This window comes from Neofelis nebulosa, chromosome 14, assembly GCF_028018385.1.
Source record: "Neofelis nebulosa isolate mNeoNeb1 chromosome 14, mNeoNeb1.pri, whole genome shotgun sequence".
NCBI lineage: Eukaryota > Metazoa > Chordata > Mammalia > Carnivora > Felidae > Neofelis > Neofelis nebulosa.
Window position 1 is genome coordinate 76,619,613 of NC_080795.1, and position 23,891 is coordinate 76,643,503.

Consider the following 23,891-nt stretch of genomic DNA (forward strand, 5'->3'; position numbering starts at 1 on the left):
TCCAGGTGTGTGGGATGGTTTAGTGTTGGTCTGGCTGCATTTCATGGACGCGAGACACACAAAAAGCTTCCATGCTGTTCCGCCATCTTGGCCCCCCCCAAGAGGAATTTCTTAATATTCAAACGATATGAGTAAGAAAACAAGCAACAAGTAGTTGGAAACAGTAAGAGCATTCAGAAAAAAAGGGGGGCTGCTAACCCCCAGATCAGTCCTCAGACAAAGAAGCCTAATGTTAAGGGACTCTTACCCATCCCCCCGCCCTGCCTTTCCTCATTATGGTAACCGACACGGAGTCCTTTCCGATTAAGCCCCCCAGTTGTTGTCTGCCAATGACTTCATCTGCCGCCTGCAGCAAGGTGGCAGATGATGCCCAAGAATCCCCTCTACCCCCTCCTAGAAACTTCCGAATGTATTTGCACCTACACTCAGCTTTTCCTCCTTCTCTCCTGTCACATTCTCCTTCACACTTCCCACAGCTTTCAAGTGTTGTCCATTGAATAGAGAGCGGAAGTGCGTCCCTCTGGCCAAATCCACCTGTGAAATCATCATGAAAGAAATCATGTGAGAACTGCAAATTTCATCTTTCAAAATCTTCAGTGTAAAAACATGAAAGTCAATTAATTCAACGACCTAAACCCTTTGAAAATTCAAATAAATTTCTAGCATTGTAATATCTGATGGAATAATTGAACGAGGAATGAGTCTGTAAGGCTAAAAGTGTAGTATAGCACTTCACATTTTAGTTTTTGAAGAAAGTTCCAGTCACTTACAATCTCGATTCTTTAAATAAGCTTAGAAGTAGAATTCCTAACTTGGCGAAGCCATATTCTTTCCAAGCTACGACCAAATTACTGACGAAACCGTGAGCTCCACATTGCCAAACTGCCCAGTGCAGTGACCTAGTTAACAAGCCCTCCAGATCCACCCTTGCCGTTCCATTCCCCCACCCCAGTACCCGAGAACGAGTTCTAAACCATAAGGTGGATCATGGCACTCAGAACCCCAACCCACGCACCGTGACTTGGCCATTCACGAACCGCTTCATGGGATTCTCTGTTTCCTTGCTCTCCATTCTTCCACTGGCATCCTGCAGTGTACCCACAACAAGCCGTTGGCTTTCCTGGACGAGGAAGGTTCTCAGGTGTCTGTACCTCCACTGTTCTGCACCTGCTGTCCATTCTGCCCAATTCTTATTTTTCGTGCATGTTTCCAGGACTTTTGCTTTTCCCTGCTTTTGAAACTAAATGCTGGCGTTGGCATTTCTGACAGTTTTCCCTGTCCCTTCCCGCTCCCTGCTGGGCAGTTCTGTGCCACCTCAGTGCACAGCGCCACCTCGCCTTTGCCACGGCATTTGACATGTTGCATTATCAGTATCTCTTTAGTGGCCTGTCCCCTCTCTCGCGCCACCTCATGCCAGAGTACTCACTAGACAGTGGCGCTCCTTTTCAGTTCATGGTGCTGACAGAGTGCCAGGAACAGGGTAGGCGCCAAGTGGAGGTTTGGGTTTTTAATTTAACAATAATACTCCTGGGGCGCGTGGGTGGCTCAGTTGGTTAAGCGTCTGACTTGAGCTCAGGTCATGATCTCACCGCTAGTGAGGTCAAGCCCCGCAGCAGGCTCTGTGCTGCCAGCTCAGAGCCTGGGGCCTGCTTCCGATTCTGTGTCTCCCTCTCTCTCTCTGCCCCTGTCCTGCTCACACTCTGTCTCTTTCTCTCAAAAGTAAACAAACGTTAAAAAAAATTAAAAATCTTACTCTTTCCGTTAGGAACACCGGCTTCTTTTAATTTATTAATTCACCAGAATTATCAGTAATACCTGCCTCATACGACTTACCTCATTATTAAAATCATATCAATTTTGTTTTCGTTTTGTCTGTATCTTGTCTGATAGCTTTCTCCTTCTTGCATTGGTCTTTGGAAGATCACCAAATTACTAATCCGCCTTTAGGTACTATGGGGAACACGATGGTTTGTATATTGTGTGCTAACTGTCCTTCACTTTTATTCTTCCTCTGCCCCTGTAGAATATTCTGTTCTATCTTCTGCGAGAAGTACTTGACACATAGCTGTTCAACAAATATTAAGTTCCTCCTTTGTGAAGAAATATTAAAAAATTACGTGATCATGTAGAAAATGTATATGCCTTATTCCGGCAAAGACAGTACGATCTCTTATTATTGATATTCATGTTACAAGATGGAACACATTATAATATAACTTCCTATTTAGATATTTATGTTTTCCTAAGCCAAGTAAATTGAGGTTTAGTATTTAATAGATGCTTATGAAGAGAGAATAACTAAGGTAATCACTTTCAAATCAATTATTTGGCTCATACCCTCTCATACAGTGGCTTCTGGTGTTCTTCCTCTGTTGTATAATTTTAGAAATACAGGACAGAGGTCTCCATGAGTAATGCTTTAGTAAAATAGTTAATTATATGCTCTCCTTCATAAAGTTCTTAATATAGATCAGGCATTTTGCTGGAATATGTACATATATGTGTATATATAATTTCTCATCCTTTCAAAATACTTAAGGGATTCACAGGTTACAGGTAAAGAAACAGATTCTGAGATGTGAATGAGCGTGAGTAAAATCGTCGATAGTAAATTATGTAAGCCCATCTAACTCCAGGTCCTTTCTCTTACCCCTTGGCCACATTTCTCTGCTTCCACAGATCCGGTGGTGATCGTTAAATTGATTAGCATTGATAATACCGATGTTCCAAAATACTTAGATGTTATTTTCAGGCTCATTTAAATATTAAATAAATACCAATGAAGTCCAAAGTCATTATGTAATTGACTAACACCAGAAACTTAGTAATCAGTTTTAGGGTAGGATTCACACGTTCATGGACATAGATGTCATTGTAATATATCCAATTTTATCTTACAAAATGACCATTTCTCTAGACCTTTTTGAATTCCACAGTGCTTTTAAAATAACCATTGTGTGCTTGTTATTTTATCTGCAGAATGTCCTCAGTTTGAAGTCTGTCTCCATAGAACTAAGGAAGATGGCTTTTGCTCTTGCTGGGTTTTCTTTTTATTGTTGAGTTGTAAGAGCTCTTTTTATATTCTGAATATTAGACCATAATCAGATATGTGATTTGGAAATATTTTTCTCCTGTCCCATGGATAGTCTTTTCATTTTCTTGCTAGCATCCTTTGATGCATAAGTTTTTAATTTTGCTGGTCTATATTTTCTATTACATATATCTATATTATCTATTAGGTATCTGTTATCTCTATTTTCTTCAGTTGTTTGTGCTTTTGCTGGCATATCTAAGAAACTAATGACTGATCCAAAATCACAAAGATCTACATCTATGTTTTCTTCTAAGAGTTTTGTAGTTTTATCTTGTGTACTTAGATGCATGTTGCATTTTGCATTAATTTTTGTATATGGTGTGAGGTAACAGTCCAGCTTCATTCATTTGCATGTGGATATTTGTTCTCACACCATATACTGAAAAGACTGTACTATTCACCATTCAGTTGTCTTGGCACCCTGCTGAAAATGAATTGACCATAGATGTGAGGGGTTTATTTCTGTGCCGTCAGTCTCATTCTGTTGATCTGTGTCTCTACCAGTACCTCACTGTTGTGATTACTTAGCTTTGTAGTAAATTTTGAATTGGGGAAATGTAGGGTCTATCCTCTGGAATGTTCCCTATGTAATGAAAAAGAATGCATTTTACCCTTACTGGGTAGAGTGTTCTATAGATGTGTATTAGTTCTATAATTGTCTGTTAGGTATAATTGATTTGTATTGTTCAAATCTTCTATTTCTTCTTTGATCCTTTTTTCAGGCATTATTTTTATTATGGAGAGTGTGATATTGAAGTTCCCAATTATTATGGTTAAATTGTCTATTTCTCCTGGTAATTCTATCATTTTTTACTTCATGTACTTTGAGCTCTATTATTATTTATGTGTGTATATATTTGCATACATTTTTCGAATTATCATCTTAATAGACTTGACTATTTTATCATTATAAGTAAATGTCCTTTTTCTCTGGAAACAGTTTTGTCTTAAAGTCTGTTTTGTCTGATATTAGTGCAGCTATGGTGGTTTTCTTTTGATTCGTATTTCCACGGTATGGTATATCTTCTTTCCTCCTTTTCAATTTATTTTTATCTTGGAATCTAAAGTGTGTCTCTTGTTGACAGCATATGGTTGGATCTTTCTTTTTAAGCAGAATGCCATTTTCTGCCTTTTAATTTATTCCACTTAGTTTAATCCATTTACATTTAGTGTAATTACTGATAAGATAGGATTTACATCTCTCACTTTGCTTTTTTGTTTTACCCTATGTCTTATGTCTTTTTGGTACCTTACTCTCCCCTTTTGTTGTTAGGTATTTGTTTATTGTATCACTTTAACCCCATTACCATTTCTTTTTCTACTTTTTATGTTTTTTTTAAATTATTTTCTTAGCCTGCCCTGCAGATTACAATTTATTTTCTAATTTATATCAGTCTTTCTCAGAATTATACCAACTTAATTTTAACAGGACACAAAAACCTTGCTTCTCTTTAGCTCCGTCCTCACCTGCCCACCTTTGTATTGTCACTGTCATGAAGATTGCAGCTTCCATACATCATGTGTCCATCAACACAATTATAATTAGTTCTTCATTCAGTTGGTTTTTAAGTCAAACAGGAGAAAAAAAAGTTACTACAAAAACACATTTATAGTTTTGTATTTCCCTAAGTAGCTATCTGTATCAGTGTTACTTATTTTTTCATGTGGACTCAAGTTACTATCTAATGACTTTTCACTTTACATTAAAGACTTCTTTTAGTCTTTTGTGTGGAACATGTCTGCTGTTGAATTCTGTTTTTGCTTACCCGAGAATATATTAATTTTTCCATTTAAAAAAATTTTTTTAACATTTTATTTATTTTTGAGAGAGAGACAGGGAGGGGCAGAGAGAGAGGGAGACACAGAATCCAAAGCAGGCTCCAGGCTCTGAGTTGTCAGCACAGAGTCCGAGGCAGGGCTCCAACCCACGAACCGTGAGATCGTGACCTGAGCTGAAGTTGAATGCTTAGCCAACTGAGCCACCCAGGAGCCCCAAATTTTTCCATTTTTGAAGGATAGTTCTGCTGGTTATAGAATTCTTAGTTGACAGTCTCTTGCTTCTAGTACTTGAAAAGTGGAATCCCATTGTCTTCTGGCCTCCATGGTTTTCCTTGAGAAATCAGCTTTTGATATTATTGATACTCTCTTTCACATGATGAGCGGCTTCTGTCTTGCTGCTTTAAGATCTTCTCTTTGCCTTTGTCTTTCAACATTTTGATGATGTTTCTAGGTGTGGGTCTCTTTGAGCTTACCTTACTTTCAGTGTTTTGAGCTTCTTGGTTGTGTAGATTAAGGTTTTTCATCAAATTTGGCAAGTGTTTAGCCATTATTTCTCTTTCTAATCTTTTTGCTTCTTACTTTCCTCTCTTTCTGGGTATCTCATGCATATGTTCCTGTGTGATGGTGTTTCACAGGTCTCTGGGACCCTGTTCACTTTTCCTTATCCTTTTGTATCTTCTTCCTCAGAATGGATAATCTCAATTGATCTACCTTCAGGTTTATTTACTCTGTCTTCTGCATGGTTGTATCTGCTGTTGAACCTCTCTGGTGAATTTTCCCTTCCAGTTATACTTTACCACTCAAGAATTACTTTGGATTCTTTACTATGTTTATATCTATATTTAGTAAGGCATTGTTATTATCCTTTAGTTCTGTAGACACAGAGTATCCTTTAGTTTTTAAAATATATTTAAAATACCTGATTTAAAGTCTTTGTCTAGTAAGTTCAGTGTCTCGTCTTCCTCAGGGACCATTTCTGGTGATTACTTTTTTCTCGTTGTATGAACCATACTTTTGTGTTCCTTTTCATATCACCTAATCTTTTTTACTAAGACTGGACATTTAGTGTGTCAGCTATGGAAATCAAATTCTCCTTCCTCCCAGTATTTTCTGTTTTCCTTTTTTTATCTAGTGACTTTTCCAAACTCATTTTGTAAAGTTTATATTTATTATGTGTTATCACTGAAGTGATATATTATGTGTTATCCCTGAAGTGTTCCCTATCTGTTACCTTAGTGGTCAGCTAACGATTGGACGGTGATTTTATCGAATGCCTGGAGACTGAGTACCAAGCAGGTTGGAACAACAGGTCTTTAAAACTCAGCCAGTTGGTTTACAACTAACTCTTTCCTTGACCTTGCCTGTCCTTCTTGTGAGAACCGCAGGGTCATCCTGAGGAGAGAGCCTAGGGTCCTCCCAGGTCTTTCCTGGGCCTGTACATGGCACTGTGCAGCTATATGTAGCCTTCTAGATTCCCAGGAGTATGTCAGAGCTTTTCAAAGGGAGAATGGATATCTCATTCTGGCCCTTTTCTAGGTGGCTTTTGATTAGACTGTTGTTTGCTCCAACCACCTCAAGTAGCTGAAATCTTATGTAATTGCCTCTATTTATTTTCTTTAAATACCCTCGGGGAAAAGGCTTTCTGCACTGGATGAGTCCAAGCCAGGTCAGATGCAGTCCTCAGGGAATGAGGTTGAAAGAGCCCCACCCTGTTCTCCTCCTGCAGTGGCCCTCAGCCTGCTGGAGTCCACTGTGGTTAAGGCTGTGGGTTTTCCAGGCTCCTGCAGAGCAGGGAGTGAAGGGCGGGAATAGGGCTCATTAAAACATCACAGAGCTCACTGCTCCTACCAAGGTTCAGCCAAATTTTTAAAAATAAATGCTCCTTAGATCTCTGCAAACCTTTTGTTAATTTCCAGAGTTTTGGAACTGTTGATTCTAACAATTTTTGCCAGTTTCTTTTTGCTTTTACAGAGAGAATTTTTGGAAGTTCTTGTCATTTTCACTGATGTCACTCTTAATATTTTTCTTTACACTATAATTAGATGTGGAGTTAAGTGTTAGCTGAATTAATAAAGAGTCACTAAAAGCAGAGTGGTTCTTTTTGTCCAGAAACTTTTCTGAACTTTTTTATACTTCTCCTGTTTTATTGTAGGACTATGATGATGGTTATGGCACTGCTTATGACGAACAGAGTTATGATTCCTATGATAACAGCTATAGCACCCCTGCCCAAAGGTAAGAGACCATCTCTGACTGGACCCTGTTAACAGACACTTGTGCCCCTCCACGTTTATGCACTCTGGGAACCGGATGATGATCAGACAATGAGGGTAATTTGACTTGGCCTGCTTTGTTTCTTGTTTGTTTTAATTGGAGAGGCCCTCTCCGTCTTAGCAACTAGCATGCATCACCCCTCCAGAACTTATTGTAGTGTTAAAGCAATGAAGCTTGAAAAATAAAAATTGAAGTTTTCTTTACTCTAAAGTTTTAACTCAGTGTTCAGTATATTCTAAGGAAAAACGATGTCTTCAAAGTCTGTGGCTCTTCAAGTGCCCCAAATCACATGAACAATGTGGAAATACCCTGCGTTGTCAGTGCCTGAGGAGGAAAGCCCCAGAAGTTTAGCTTGGCATTCCGAGAAGGTTTCTGTTTCTCAGCAGCAGTGATCCTGTTTTCTAACAACTTCAAATTCATATTTGTGAATAATGAGTTAGCTCTGCTTCATTTTCTAAAGAAGTATTTACCCAGAAATAAGTAAGTGTTATCAGAGGCAAAACAGAGCTTTATAGTTACCTCTTGTGATAATATACCTTGATGTTCATTGATATATGAAATCAGTGTTTATTCTGTTCAGAATGTTTTCCTAAATGCCTAGAAACCTCTTGCTTTATGTTTAAAATTCTAAGTGGGGGACAATGATAGACACATGTACAAAACAAAATAGCGGCTTTATGAAGCATAAAAAAATACAAATTGCGTGGTTGTTTTGATGAAGTATAAACCACTTCCGAACTCACGTGGCACCAGGCAGCTTTGAACAGGCAGCTGCTGTTACTCGTGAGCTCTGGTACCCAGGTTGACAAGGATATAAAATTCTTTTTTCTTTCAGGCTCAGGTCACATTTTTTTTCTCCTGTAACTTGTAACAGTTGAGACCCTTCAGTCTTGGACTCTCAACTTGGGCTTGGTCTCTGTGAGTGGAAACCTGTGCATCGTGCTGGTATCCTTGAGGGTGTTGGCGCAGCCTGGGGGGACCGGCACTGGTAGACGCTAGCCACGACGTCACATAGTATCTCATTTAAGTGTCCCGGCAACTGTATCAAGTATGGGGCGCCGTTCTCACTGTATAGATGGAGAAAAGGAGCACAGAGCACAAGATGAAGCCATTTGCCAGAAATCCCCTGTGGAGTGTAAACCTTTTACTTACTTGTGTCTCATTGAGTCTGAATGGTTACAGCAGGAGCTGACGTATCTGTTTTACAAATGGCGAACTGAGGGCTCAGAGAAGTAAAGGAGCAATCCAGAACGTGAGCCTCGACCTAGGGAGCTTGGAGTCTTAATGTTAGAGTGATAGCATTGGTAATATGATGGATCACGAGTGTTCATCCCTTTGGTCATTTTTGTAGCCAAAATTTGTTGAATGTCCGTGTACGTCGGGGACGCTCGATGCTTGGGATACAAAGATTATGGAGGCAAAGACCCTTTGAAAAGCTCACAGGCCAGAAGGGAAAAAAAAAAAAAATACTTAAGAGTCATGTAATACGGTAATCGTTATGAGAGGTCTGAGGAACACTTGAGGATTTCCAGAAGAAGGCAGCGCTAAAGTCTGGTTGAGAACCCTGAGGACCTTTCACTGAGAAAGGGAAGGGTGAGTAGGAGTCACCAGGGTACAGACAGGGAAGGGCATTTCACCGAGCTGGAAGGGCGGGGCCCGGTGGGGGCAGCACGTGCCATCTGCAACTCCGGTTCATGGGCAGAGCTAGAAAGGGTGAGGCGCGGCAGGGAGGTGGGGGGAGGAGCGGCCGCACTCTGCCCCCTGCGCGTGCTGAGACTCGGTGCCACAGGCAGCAGGTGGCCCGGAGCCCCAGAGAGTTACACGCGAGGCGCGGTGAGTTTCGACTTGGATTCGGAGAGTCATTCCACGGCCGTGGAGGGGCTGGACTGACAGGTGGGAAAGGCTCGAGGCAGGGACCAATTAAGAGGCTGGTACATCATGAGGCCTTTATTTTTTTTTTTTAATTTTTTTTTTTTCAACATTTTTTATTTATTTTTGGGACAGAGAGAGACAGAGCATGAACGGGGGAGGGGCAGAGAGAGAGAGAGACACAGAATCGGAAACAGGCTCCAGGCTCCGAGCCATCAGCCCAGAGCCTGACGCGGGGCTCGAACTCACGGACCGCGAGATCGTGACCTGGCTGAAGTCGGACGCTTAACCGACTGCGCCACCCAGGCGCCCCTCATGAGGCCTTTAAATGTCAGGGAAGACTCACTTAAAGAGGCGTCTTGCCTGACAACCCCCCGTCTGCCGTCTTGGAAGTGATCTTTGCAGTGTTGCAACTCATCATACCTGAAGGAGGACGGAGGATTGTGTGAGGGTGGCACACGTTGACAAATTGAGAAGCCACTCTTGGTTAGGTGTTCTGAGTGTTCGTCTAATCCTCATGACCTGTGACATAAACGTCAGTCCTTTCAAAGAAGAAGGAAACTGTGATTTATCAGAATTAGACAACTTGCCTAAGATCACGCAGCTTACCGGCGGAGGAGCAGACTTTGAACCTGGGTCCTGCCTACACGTGTCCCCTCACGCCATGTGCCCCCCCAACAGCTGTCCCCCCCACAGCCGTGTCTCCCCCCCCCCCCCCCCCCGCCCCACACACACAGCCTTACTGGGTGCGACTAAGCAGCTGCTCTACTGGAAACTCCTGGAAACTAAGCAGCTATACGGTGGAGGTTGACAAGATGGTTTTATGCACTGTATTAGTTTGCCAGAGTTACCGTAACAAAATAACCACAGTCTAGGTGGCTGAGGCAATAGAGTTTTATTTTCCCACAGTTACAGAGGCTAGAAGCCCAAGGTCAAGGTCTTGGGGGATTTGGTCTTTCCTGAGGCTTCTTCCCTTGACTTGCACATGGCTGCCTTCTTGCTGTGTCCTCACGGGGTGCTTCTCTGTGCACGTGCATCTCTGGTCTCTGTGCATGTCCACGTTTCCTCTCTTCCGATGGCACCGGTCAGATTGGATGAGGACCCACGCACAGCCTCATTTTAATTTAATCACCTCTTTAAGGGCCCCATCTCCAAATACGCTCCCATTCTGAGGTACTGGGGGGATGGGGCTTCAACATACGATTTGGGGTGGGGGCACAGTCCAGCCCATCGTACGCACATACTGTAGTACTTGGTTTAAGCACAACACTGAATGTCTCAGAATTAGAAATCTGGTATAAGCCAGTTAGGATACCAAACGTTCAAATCATCCCCAGGACCAAAAAGTGAGTACTAACAAGGAAATCACCACCGATTCTTTTTCTCTCCCTCTCTCTGCCCCTGCCCCCTTTCTCAAAATAAATAAATAAACTTAAAAAGAAGAGGAGATCGCTACCACCGTCCTTCTCAGCGACTTGAGTGTCTACTCTGTGCTTGGTACTGTTTCATGGGCTTCACATCGATTCTCTGTCCCCTCTCAGCGTGCCCCGAAATAGTGCAAAATTCAAGTCTAAACATGCCATTCCCTTGCATACAGGTTCAGAGAGGTTAAATGGCTCATCATCCACACTCGAAAGGCTGAGCAGTGGCACAAACCCACCTTGTCCCCAAAGCGTTCTCTTTGTACTTTGTTGCATTGCCTTTCCAGTCTGCTTTGATCTCAGTGGCTGGAATTAATTCCAATCAGTATGTCCCATAAACGGTCTTCAAAAATCTAATACTTCGTGATGCTTTTGAATCCCGTAAAAATTAGTCCTCCCATCTGATCAGGAAGCATTGCCTTATCAGACGTGGACTACCTCTCTCAAACCTAGAATTTCATTTCTGCGGCGTATTATTGTGGGACCGGACTGATGGAATTAGGGGCCTTATTTTTCCGATTTTACGTTAGTTCCTTTCGGCAAATAGCATTCACCGCCACCCCTCTCAAGGAGCACACAGCCTTAGTGTTCACTAACAGAGAATGCCCCAGAACACTTGATCCGTGGTCTGAAAGTCCTGGACTTTGCCACTTCACGTCCTGTAAAATCGACTTCGGACTTCAGTAGTCCTCTCACGTGTGCGTATAGTTCAGTGTTACTGCCGAATTCTTTACTTGGTCGGTCTCCTCTTAGATCGCAGAGCTGTTCTGAAGACGTTCTCTGACACATGGTGTGGAAGAAAGAGCACAAGCACAGGTTCGACCGCACTGTCCACCGTGGCAGCTCACACATGTGTCTGCCGAGTGCTTGCAGTGTGGCTGGCGCGGTGGGTGTGCTGGGTGTGTAGGCCACGCGGCAGCGTCCGAAGACTTCGTAGGAGATAGACGATGAAATGAACACCTTGCTAAAATTAATTTTACCTGTTTCTTTTTAAGAAAGCTTTTTTTTAAGCTTTTTAAAAATGTTTATTAATTGGAAAGAAAGAGTGGTAGGTGGGGGAGGGACAGAGAGAGAGGGAGAGAGAGAGAATACTGAACAGGCTCCACGCTGTCAGCACAGAGCCCAACGCAGGGCTTGAACTCACGAGCTGTGAGGTGGCCCTTGACCTCCCGAGCCAGCTGGGTGCCGCTTTTGTTCTTTTTAACGTGGCTACTAGCGAACTTCAAACTACAAATTTCTCGTAGATAATGCAGCCTTAAGTAAGACCGCGGCTTGCTCTGTCTCTGGCGAGACAGCACAGCGTGGTGTCTCTGGATGAGGGCGCGCACCCCTGGGGTAAGCAAACCAACACACCAGATACAGAGAGGGCCAACACATGGTCATCCTCGTAAGCTTCTGATGCTTTGTGTCACGTGGAAACATAAGTTCTTAATACTGTGGTACACGTCCCACACGTGCATGTGAACGGTCACAGTTACGAGATCCAAAATGGTTCTCCTGATACGGATGTGATACAGAAGACTTTTGGAGATCTGGGCCACGGTGGTTAAGAGACAGGTCTACCTGTGTTTAGACCCCACGTTAATATTTGCTGGTTATGTGGCTTTGGGCAACATGTTTGACCTCTCTCAGCCTCAGTTTGTAACGTGTGCAACTTTGCTGCTTCTTTAGACGGCCAGCCTGAAAGTTGCATGAGTCAGGAAAGCCCACAGTCTCTGGGAACCATGGAGAGGGAGGCATGTCAAATACAATAACTTATGGGAGGCACCCGGGGCAGTGTGGGAGGCAGTTAGCACCGTTGAGCTGAGCAAACACCCGCTCTCCTTCCCCTGCTTCTCATTTCACACAGGGAAGGCACCAGCAAATCCGGAAAGAGTGCGTGTGAGGAAACGATTTACAGGGAGAGTGAGAAGAGAGGGACCTTGCGGAGGGCATGGCCGGTGTCGGTATTTACCGTAAACGGATTAGCAAACTGAGCAGCCGTAACCCACTCGAAAACACAACAGAGCAAAACAGCAGGCCTCTATGGCTGGCCATTGGGTATTATTACCTGCTGTGGGAAGGGGTCCCTTTCAGTGGTGACGTTTAAACTTCATGAGCTGGAACCATTTTAGGACGCTGTTTGGTTGCACAAATACCAGTTTCTCTCAGGAGGTTTTACAAGTTAGGATTTTTTCCTCCCCATTTTCAAATACCTCGTATTAAAATTAGAGTACAAATGAGACTCCCTGCAGAGTGAGAAGAAATTCGGTGTAGTTCAGCTACATTTCCCCATTGATTTTTGTAATGACCTTGGTAGTGCTGATGTTGTGGAGTAAAACAAAGCATTGTTTATCTAACTCCACACGTTTAATGAGTACCAAGCTGTCAAGACAGTTACTGTGAAGAGAAATGGGAACGGTTCTTTATACTATTGGAATTGTTCTAATACACGCTGGTCCAGAACTAGTTATTGATTGATTTTGGACACACCTCCCGAATAGCTCTGGTGAATAAAAAAGAGCAGGTGTTAAATGGCCTCAGCCCTCGGGGACCTGCCTGCCCCTGCTCTGACAGGACTGGAGTCTTCACAGAAGTCCTAGTTCTGACTCTTGGAAACCCTTTGTAAATATATCTGTTTCGTTCTCAATTAGATGGGATTCGTTCTTCAGCGGATGTTTTGTTTATAATCCTACTGACACTTGCCGTTGCACAGCACGGTGACCGTAGCTGATAACACTGCGTTAGACTCGCTGAGTTTGCCGGGAGAGTAGATGCCAGGTGCGGTCACACACAAAACGGTAACTTGGCGAGGCCAAAACAGGTCAAGAGCCTTAAAAACTATCACAGTGTTGTAGTTGGTGTGTCTCGTAATTGTAAATTCGCAAAGGAATATTTTTTTTTAATTTTTTTTTAATGTTTTTTTATTTATTTTTGAGACAGAGAGAGACCGAGCATGAACGGGGGAGGGGCAGAGAGAGAGGGAGACACAGAATCGGAAGCAGGCTCCAGGCTCTGAGCCGTCAGCCCAGAGCCCGACCCGGGGCTCGAACTCACGAACCGTGAGATCGTGACCTGAGCCCAAGTCGGACGCTCAACTGACTGAGCCACCCAGGCGCCCCTGCAAAGGAATATTTGATCCCTCCTGTGCTCACAAAGTAGCACAAAGGCACACACTGCACAATATCGGTTTCACTAAGGCACATCCGTGTGAGTGTGAGGTCTTTCTCCTCTGTGTTCACTTTAACCTTAGAAGGTGGACATGATAATCCCCATTTTAGTCTTGAGAAAGCTGAGACCCAGAGAAAGACTTAGTAAGTGACCTGAGTTACCCACTTAGTGACTATTGATTTCAGTCCTTTCTCTTTCCCTTACAGGAATGTTCTCCCAAGAGTAGTACATGTATCACTAATGTTTCGCAACATGCTTGCAGGTGGCACACAGCCAGACCTTTTTTTTTAGATAAAGGTCTGATGATTTTAAAGTTACTGGGAAAATAATCAGCATGTCATGTCAGGCACATGATTTTATGAATGTTGCTGTGATTCGATTACGATACATTAAAGCGGAAACAAAGTCTGTATAGAAAGTAATGTTAGGTCACTAGGTGGGTGGGTGGTGCCCATGATGGCAGACGTCCTGCCAGAGGTCCGGAGGTGCCCCAGGGTGGCCGACATCACAGTCAGTGTTCGTTTCCCTGGGTAATGAATGGCCAGCTAGGGAGCGCCACTGCTGCCATGGGAAGGGTGGCCAGTGAGTCCGAGGGCCGTGTTTAGGTCTCCCTCTGAGTTACTGAACTCTCGATACTTTGTACTAAAAGCGAGCCAAGAAGTTTTACAGCTTCAACAGGAAATTCCTTAGAATTAACAAAAAAGAAAACAGGGAAATTTTCCAGATTCATTAATTTGGCACACATTGAAGAAATCAAGTATCAATTAAATACTTAGGAAGCGTTTGTTACTGTACCAGATGTTCTTGTGCCTGCCGTTTCGTTTTATCCCCAAGAACCTCCAGAGGAGTGTCAGGCTTTACTTTTACAAATAAGGAGACTGACGCTCAGGGAATGTGAACTTGACCAAAGTCACCTAGTTGACAAGTCAGGCCTGCTGCGCAGCTCTCTTAAAGCTCGAGCCCGTGTTCTTTCGCTTAACTTGAAGGCAACAAGTGGCAAAACCTGGCCCTGTAGGTGTGGAGAATACCCAAGTCCTGTACTCCCCTCCTCTCCACGTGGCATCTTCACGGCGATCTCTACAAGCACGTGGAAACATAGGCGAGGGGCGGACACAGGCTAGTGGTAGTAAATCAACTGCCACTGTCAGTGCACTCTTTCGTGTTCTTGAGAATACACGAGATTTATCGCCGAGGAATTGCGGAATAATGGCGGTATGTGGAAACAAAGTCCGCCGGGGAGATGGACCGCATCACTTGGAGTTCATGCTGTCATCTGCTTAATAGCGTTGAGAAGGCTGAAACGGTGCTTATGATCAGCCATTCAGAGCCGCGACAGATGCTGCGAGCCCGCGCACAGGCCAGGAGCGTCGCTGCTGAAACGTAGGCTATGTGACAGGGTTTCCAAAAAGTTGGCGTGCTGGTGAGCAGACCCCAACTTTACACCTTCGCTATAAAATTGCGATCTCTTCGGGGGCTTCCCCTGTGTTTCCTTCCGCCTGGTCCCACACATCCTTAAAGTGTCTTTTTGTGGATTTGTAGGAGACTTTCCCTAACAAATCCTCTATGATTTAGTTAAATTGTGGCATGATTTAGCCTCAAAGACGGGGGGGCTATAACACCCCCGTTCAAAACAAACCAGGATCTGAATCCCGGCTCCGTCCATCGCTTCCCTTGCTGCGTGGTTTGGGTCTGGTCAGTTGTTCAGTCTTCTTCTCTCATCCGTCAAACGAAGACCGTATTTGACTCGTAAGATGGTGATTGGCTGGGACGGCAGGCGTGATGTACAGAGCGGAGGTTCGGTAAACTCGCTCACGTGGCACGTACTGGCTGCCACACATTGTGCGTTTCGCAGCCTGGTGGCGGTGGGTCCCTGTTACCATCCCATTGTACAGAAATGAGGAAATTGCGGCACGGAGGCCGTGGAACTTCCCTGAGGCTCCTGCAGAGTAAGTGCTAGCTACAGGTGGCCTGCGAGCGCAGTCGGAGCGTTCTTCTGTACTGTCTGCCGTGCACCGGCTGCTGTTAGGAGTGCTCGGTTACCGCATCTAGAAACTTGTACAGACTTTTTCCGAGGAAGACTCCAGTCGGTAAAATCCCAGCAAATAATCTGAATAAAATTATGCATGCCGTTTTGATTGCCCATTTGTGAGACGGAAAAGTCTTGAAGGCTTCATTCAATTTGGATGATTGGAGTCCGAAAATGTTTGGAGGCACAGACGTGAGGTCGGAGCTTGAAGTTAACTTGTGAAGAATGATTTATAATAGAGAACGTCAGGGCGCTTGAATATCTCAGAATCTAGTCAAACCTCATTTACCGGACTCACGACTTGAGAGGCTGAAATAATTCAGACATAGTACAGATTGTATTTGCCCTTCTGTCTGTCACCACGGAGGGACATGTTCCTTTTGGAAAGTAATTTACAAGTGTTCGTCGAGAACCTTAAGTGTCCACAACCTTTGACTCCATATTTGCACGGTAAGTGTCTGAACTTATTTTTCGGTGAGTGTCTGACAGTGGAAGTATGCTTACCAGCACTTGAGCGCGAATAAGCAGCTCCTGGCAGAGTTCGGGGAAGGAGATACGACGTTTTAGATGTGGGAAGAAACCTATACGTGCCACCTTGGCCAAAGTAACACCGATAAAACAGTGCCTTAAGGAAGGCTGAGTCAAGACTTGGTTCATGAGGATGGAGAGCTAGCTCCTGGGTATGAGTCACAGCTCTGTGTCGGCCAACAGTGCAGCTGAGGCCACCTGACCTAACCTACGCTCAGGTTCCTTGTCCGGAAAACGCGGGTGATGCTAACAGTAACTACCGTATAGGACTCTTCTAGAGTTAACGAGTTTAAGTATACGGAAAGCACTTTGAACAGTTCCTGGCACATTGTAAATGCTGTCGTCAGCTGTCATCACTGTAATTATCTGAAAATCCTTGGGGCTAAGAGTCTGAGATTCAGAATTTTTGAATTTTGGAAAGACAGTATGGTTACGGACCATCTGTTACCCAACTCTGGTGGAGGCTTGTGCTTCTCCAGGAGAGCGGTTACCCCTTGGACTATTTGAAGTTTAAGATCAAGGAAAATGTGATTACAGAGAGATGAAAAGCATGTATGGCAAATTGAAAAGCCAAGAGATTTCTGAAGAGGGACGTGGTGCTCAGCCTTGGCGGTTACCAATATAACAAGATTGTTCGTGCTAGCAACTGACTGTTAAATAGGATGGGTTAAAGGATTAGTAAAGGACCACCCCATCCATTAGAAGTCATCACGGTGGCAGGGCCTCTCTCGATTTGGCCCCGATTTTGTCTGTAGCCTCATTCAGGTCACCCACCGGTACAGTCCAACCTTAGGTTGAATTGTTCAGTCTCGGCTTGTGGGTAATTTGCTCGACCACACATTCAGTAGGTGTCAGAGCGTAAGCTATGAGAGTAAATTTAATTCCTTCATGGCTCCTTCAGTTATTTTCCCTACATAGACCTTTTAAGGACATTGTGGTTGTTTGGCATATTTGTATAAAACTTAGATGTGATTTCTTTTAGACTTTTCCAGAATGGCACAAACAGGATGATTTGCTTTTCTATACATTTTAGTCCTTGCCACATCGCTTGCGTGAGCAGCGGGCTCCTTGAATCAGTGGTTTTCTCATCCGGCAAGTGTCCCTGACCCTGTCTTCGTGGCACGTCCCCTTCCTTCCATGTCCTGTTACGCACTAAGCCGACCTTCTGTGTGTTCAAAATGCTCTCCTTGCCCCTCCTCTCCAGTGTGCCTTCTAGACCGTTGAGACTCTGTCTGCTTTTTATAGAGAGAGGCCCTCGAGAGACCCTTTGTATTCATCTTTCTGTTCTCAGTACCTAGTGCAGTCTGGTCAGACAAGTGATCTACCTGTGTTTTCAGTTAAACTAATAACATTCAAGAAGTCAGCATCTGTTTTAAAAGTTCCTTTACTGGAAACACAGTAAGAAGTCTGGTAGCACTGAACATCTCCTGTGAAAATGCATGCAGTCTTCCCTCCTCCGGCTGTGTAGGAGCGTCCCTGATAACAGCCGTAAATAAAGAAAAAGCAGGTGCCCCGACGAGTCTTCTGTTTATTTTTTTTTTTAATCTGGGTCTTGGTGTAGCACAGCTATCTGGAAGTTTTTAGACTCTACAGGCAACTTCGATGGGCCAACGATGCCAACGTTGAGGACTACCCTTCTTGACTAATAAGCATTATGTAATGAGGTATTATTTATACCTTCCTAGTGCCTGGCAGCTAGTTGCTAAGTAAATGTTTGTTTCCCAAAGAAATAAGTTATTGGCATTTCTGTAATGTCTTCCATTCTTTCGTTCAGCAAATGACTGTTGAGTACCTACTGTGTGCCAAGAGCTCTCCTAGATGCCTGACAAGTGTCAGTGAACAAAAAGGAAAAAGGTTATGCCCTTATAGAGCTCAAATCTGGTGCTACTCATGTCTAAATATGACAGTCATGCTTAGCTTCATGGAGGAGGTGATCTAAGACTTGAACGAGGTGACAGTTTGCCCCGGGGACATCTGCAGGAGCAGGGGCCTGTGGAAAAGATCTCTGGGGGTCCATCTCATGTATTCTGGCATCTTTAAGGGCCGTGTTCTGCCATTTGAACTTATAATTTTAAGTTCTTTGGGTAGAAACCTTCAAATTTCCCTTTGGAATAAGATATTTTTGAATGATTTGGGACAAAATGTTTTCACTGTCCAAGAACATGCTGTAATGGCTTCTTATCCTTCTATCTCAGTGTGGTTGAAGGGGCTTGCAGACTTAAATCTCTGAAGTTACAGGAAGAGACTGTTGCCTACACTCACTGACTCCCTGGCCTGTGGCAGCTTTGGTTGGCAGGATAATGGCTCTCAAAAATGCCCACATCCCAATCCCCAGGACCCATGTTTCCTTACGGGGCAGCAGGGACTTTGACTTTGCAGATATGGTCAAGGATCTTGAGGAGGGGAGACTATCCCTCATGATCATAACTGAAAATTCCTTTACCAAAATATATTAGCACATCAGAACTCGGTTACTTTCCACAACCAAGTAGAGTTTATCTCAGCAACCCAAGATTTCTATCATACGTGAAAGTCTATCAGTGTAATTCGCCACATTAACTAAGTAATGGAGAAGAATCATGCGATCGTTTCCACAAATGCGGGAAAGATGTTTGACAGAATTTAACAAGCAGAGATGTGGGCAAACTGGAAATGCAGGGCAGTTTTTCCCAAGTTGATAAAAGACATCTGCCAGAACACACACACACACACACACACAGATACACACCCTCAAGCTGACATCAGACTTAACTGAAACAGTCCCTGCTTTCCTACCAAGGCTAGGGACACAGCAGCTTTGAGAGCCCCCCGCTTGCGCTCGTGATGTGCTGAGAGGCCCGATCTGTGCAGGAAGGTGAGTAAAAAGGAATGATAGGCATACAGACTGAAAAAGAAGAAGTTGACTGTCTTTATTCACTGATAACATGATCAGGTGGTTGCAAGTCCTAAGGGACCCACGGGAAAACTATTCAGACGAATCAGTCAGTTTATCAATTGTAACGCAGTCAGTATACAAGTCCTGTGTTTCCATGCACTAGCAATTAACAAGTGGAAGACAGTCCCCCAGAGAGACCATGTGCTGTAGCATTGAAAAACATAAAATAGGGGCGCCTGGGTGGCGCAGTCGGTTAAGCGTCCGACATCAGCCAGGTCACGATCTCGCGGTCCGTGAGTTCGAGCCCCGCGTCAGGCTCTGGGCTGATGGCTCGGAGCCTGGAGCCTGTTTCCGATTCTGTGTCTCCCTCTCTCTCTGCCCCTGCCCTGTTCATGCTTTGTCTCTCTCTGTCCCAAAAATAAATAAAAAACGTTGAAAAAATTTTTAAAAAATAAAAGTGATAGATAATGGCTTTGATTATCCCACTGTCAGATGGATCTACCAGAAATCTTTTCCAAAAGACACCTCTGTGTAGCAGGTGGACGCCCTCGCTGAAAAAACAAACTCAAGATACCGTGAACAACTGCATTAACAAACGGTCCCATGAAATACTGTAAACTGCTCATAAAATGTGGATAGACCATTTTGAATGCAATGGAAAGAGCCAGAGGAACCAGTACTGACCGATTATGTGCCTTGGCACAAGTCGTACTCGGTCTTGGGGCTTCACAGAGATGCATGGAAATAGGCTGATAAACCCAGCCCTCGTTTTTGTTCCCTGTCCAAAATACCCTTTTTTTATTTTTTAGACGTGTATGTACATAAACCATTCTTTTGAAATTAATTCTCAACAACTTTCCCAACCTCCTTGTCACTTGGGGACTCATCCTGACTCTGCCCTCGCAGGGCTCCCCCCCCCCCCCCCCATGCTCCAGTCTGTGGTGACAGTTACGTTCCATCACATTCCAACAAGCAGTCTTGATGCTTCAGATAGAGAATTCTTGTCCAAACTTCTTGGGATGTCCAGGGGCAACCTGGGTGGCTCAGTTGGTTAAGTGGTCAACTCTTGATTTAGGCCCAGTCCATGATTTCACAGTTCATGAGATCGGGCCCCACATGGGGCTGTGCAGAGCTGCTTGGGATCTCCTCTCTCTCTCTCTCTCTCTCTCTCTCTCTCTCTCTCTCTCTGCCTCTCTTTCTCTCTGAAAATAAATAAAAGTTAAAAAAAAATTTTCTTGGGATGTCTAGTGATGATATATGTAATTGATAACAATTTTTAAATCCTCTTTTGCCAGAAAAAAATGTTATAAACAACTGATCTTGTATTTAATCATAAGAGATCTTAGTTCTAAACATTAATGTTTCTGACAGATTAATTCATCGTGGCAGTTAACAGCTATAGGACAAATACTGAAGCTTGAGTCAAGAGACCAAACTTTGGATCCCCAGCTGTCACGTGTTGTGTAGATGTGAGCAAGCCAACAGGAAGCTTATGAAACCTTATATTTAATGAATAAAGTGAATGGACAAAACAGTGCTCACCTTCTGGAAAGTTAAATGAGGCTACGAAATTGTGGAGTACTCTGCAAATAGAAGGAAACTATTGGTTTTTTGTTGTTGTTAGATTTGTGTCACTGAGGGTGAGCTCCCGACTCTCTTGCTAAGGAGAAAAAGGTTATGGAACATCAAACTAAGAACTCTTGAGAAAAATACTTCTCGCTTAGAAAGAACCTCTGTTTCGATAACAGTAATGACAACTGTCCTTAAGTAAGAGCTTGAGGTGTGTATGTACCACATGGTCTTATATAAACCTCACAACATGTTAGGAAAGACTGAGTTTCAAAACCCTTCTCCAGGGGAGAAAATCGGATCAACTTGGCCTGAGTTGACACAGTAAATGCTGGAGCCTGGCTCCGGACGCTAGGCTTTTGCTTGTCCACTTCCAGAGCCTAGGTCTTAACTATTAATTACATGCTGCCTTCCAGAATGATTACAATAAGATGAGGAGCCTGCTTAAAGATGAAACTATGAGGGTCTAAAGAAAGTAACGTTAGCACAGCCTCAGCATCAGTGGTGTCGCCGTGAAACACGCTGAGCGTCATTGTGACTTGTTTGCGTGCACGACTCAGGTGTGTTGGAGGAAGAAGAAAGGCCCCGTGTGAGCTGAAGACACTCTGTAAACAAATTCTTTCCTTTTTATTCTTTCCTTTTTCTTGGAATCTAATCAAAATTCATCTTTTTTTTTTTAATTATGGAGAACCATCTGCAACCTTTTAAGCAGCTTTTGATAAGAAGAAGAAAAGAAAACAGCAGTTTTCTGTTCAAATAAGAAAGCATAGTTGGATATGTCTGCATCAGAAAACTAAAGAGATACTCAACATCCCTTATTTCAGAACGCACTGCTCTATCTTTTAGGACTGGGATGAGATCTGGATTACCCATAAATTCAAACAAATGAGAGGTTTATTTTCTTTCATGTAAGAATACCAGCAGCTGCAGACGTTGAGCACAAGTCTTCATAGTTACTAAGAAACCAGGCCTCTTCCTTCCTTTCCCCCCCCCCCCCCCCCCCCCCGCCCTGTCTCCTGAGGCTCCTCCCCGTCTCCAGATGGCTGTTGTGGTTCCAGCCATCCTGGCAGGGTTCAGGCAGAAAGGAGGAGGAAGAGGAGAACGCTGCACCTCCTGGCTGGGTCAGCCTTCTGTTAGCATACTTCCCAGAAGCTTCACCGCAAGAGTTATTGCTTCTGTGTCACCTGCAGAAGTGGCTGAGAAAGGGAGTTGTGGGGATTGATCCCTTATCACTGGCACTTCTCCCCTCGGGCTCACAAGGAGTCTTAAAGGAGGGGCGCCTGGGTGGCTCAGGTCATGATCTCCTGGTTCGTGGGATTGAGCCCTGCATCAGGGTCTGTGCTGACAGGGTGGAGCCTGCTTGGGTTTCTCCCTCTCTTCCTCTCTCTGTCCCCCCTGCTCTCTCTCTCAAAATAAATAGACATTTAAAGAAATAAATAAAGATGAAGTGTGTGTGGAGGGCGTGTGGAGTACCTGGAACAGTATATGGCTCACAGTAGGCATTTGGTAAGTGTGGTCTGTTATTACTGTTACGTTAAAGCTTTGCACGTCTGGCTGCCCAATACCAGCATCGGGCAGTAGCGGTTGAAATAGGTCCTCCTTCAGTCAGGCTTGCCAGGAACTTCCAGGCCACGGGCTCCCTCATTGCCCCCCGTGTCTTCCTGAGTCGTCTTGCCCAGAAGGTGGTACTCCCCAGCCCTGTGGAGAACAGAGTAAAAGAAAAAAGGATTCTGAGCGGCTCCCGAGAGATTAAGGTTAAATATAAAACAAGTATCTTCTGGCAGGCCTGTTCAGGCGCCTCACTGTGGCAAGTTATTCAGGCTTCGTTTCTGGAAGTCTTTGGAAGTGGAGAGAGAACCCTTTCTCTCGGATGATTAAGACAATTCGGCCTGAAGGCAGGGGATGGGCCACGTGACCTCTCAAGGTGGCTTTCTTCCCTTTGACTCAGCAGAGTACCTGCAGGTTCCTTTACTTTATGGTGAGGGCAAATTTAGAAGTACCCCACAGCAGAGAGTGGGGGGGGGGGGGGGCGGGGGAGGATCAGCCTTAAACGACATCTCTGTGTGTGTCTGATTCTGTGGCCAACCTACGTTAGCGGTTAAAATCTTTGCGTCTGACAGAGTAATCGTTACATCTGAAATAGGACTTTGCAAACGTATTTACAACAGTAGGGTTAAGAATCAGGTCACGTTTACTGGTCACTGACGAAGGGGCAGGCCGGTGTTTTGTGCGCGTGAACTCGTGTCGGGATTACTCACCCATTCCCGCCCTCCCCTCGCAGACCCAGCCGCTGTCCCTTCCCCTTCCCGAGAAGCCGCAAGCCAGACGGCTCGGTGACTCCTTCGTTCAGTGTCTTTATGGAGCACCTCTTAGTTCTGAGACACTCCTAGAAGCTGAAACACAAAAAGAGTAGGCCGCCTGCCTGAGGTTACACTGCTTCCGAACGCAAGGACAGGATTCAAAATCCAGTGAACCCTTTTATCCAGAACCTGCGCTCCCTCCGCGTGTGCCGAGTCCCTAAGTGATCTCGTGAGCTCAGGGTCTTCCGTACCTTTTATGTGGCCATGACCAGATTTATGTGCCCGGTGCGGCTCTGTCTCCTGACCTGTAGATATCCCTTCCCAGAGGCCTGTCAGACCCGGCGTGCCCGGGGCTCACCTCCCGATGGCACCTGCCCCAACTCCGTCAGTGGCAGTGCTGGTTTTCCCTAACCCCGGGGAAACTGCCGGTAACTTTCCCTCTCCCTCGAGATCTAAAACAGAAACCGAAGGCTTCCCGTGGCCTGTCTGGCTCTGTGCGATCCGCCAGAGCCTCCTCCCTGACCGTTGCTCCCCCCACAGGCCCTCTGCTCCCCCCACACTGCCCTTCCGGCCCCCAGATGTGCCAAGAGTGAGCCCACATCCCTCACGTGACCGTCCCCCTGCCCGGGACGTGTTCCCGCGGGTGGTGCCTGCATCCTCCTTCATGGCCTCACAGGACACCCTGGTAACGGGGGTTCTCTGGGTAGGCTGTGAAATACCAGCTTGATTCCAGGCCTTTCTGCCTTCCTGCTCTTCTGATCTCGCCGTGTTGATACACGAACTGCGTACGGCCTGTCCCTCCCACTATAATACAAGCTTTACGAAGGTCGTGAATTCGTTTTGTTTCTTTAAACCTTGACTCCACGGCTGAATGAACGAACGCAGGCCCGAAACGCTTGGCTCCCAGCAGTTGGTTCGGCACAGAGCTTCGCGTGGCAGAGCCGCGACCCCCCCTGAAGCCAGAAGCCGCCCGGCCCTCCCGCGGCGCCCCGCGCTTGTGCCCTCG

At 44.8% G+C, this 23,891-nt stretch overlaps 1 protein-coding gene across 4 annotated transcripts in view; it reads left to right on the top strand.

Annotated features, from left to right (window-relative positions):
* The window catches only part of KHDRBS3 (KH RNA binding domain containing, signal transduction associated 3), a 188,142-nt gene that overhangs the window by 140,484 nt on the left and 23,767 nt on the right, over nt 1-23,891 (top strand). For all 4 annotated transcript variants that reach the window (XR_009253552.1, XM_058699162.1, XM_058699163.1 and 1 more), the window contains exon 7: nt 7,026-7,108. Coding sequence is in view for 3 of the 4 variants with exons in the window: in XM_058699162.1 (XP_058555145.1) it covers nt 7,026-7,108 (83 nt within the window). In the remaining variant the exon portion in view is untranslated. The remainder of the gene's footprint in view (nt 1-7,025; nt 7,109-23,891) is intronic.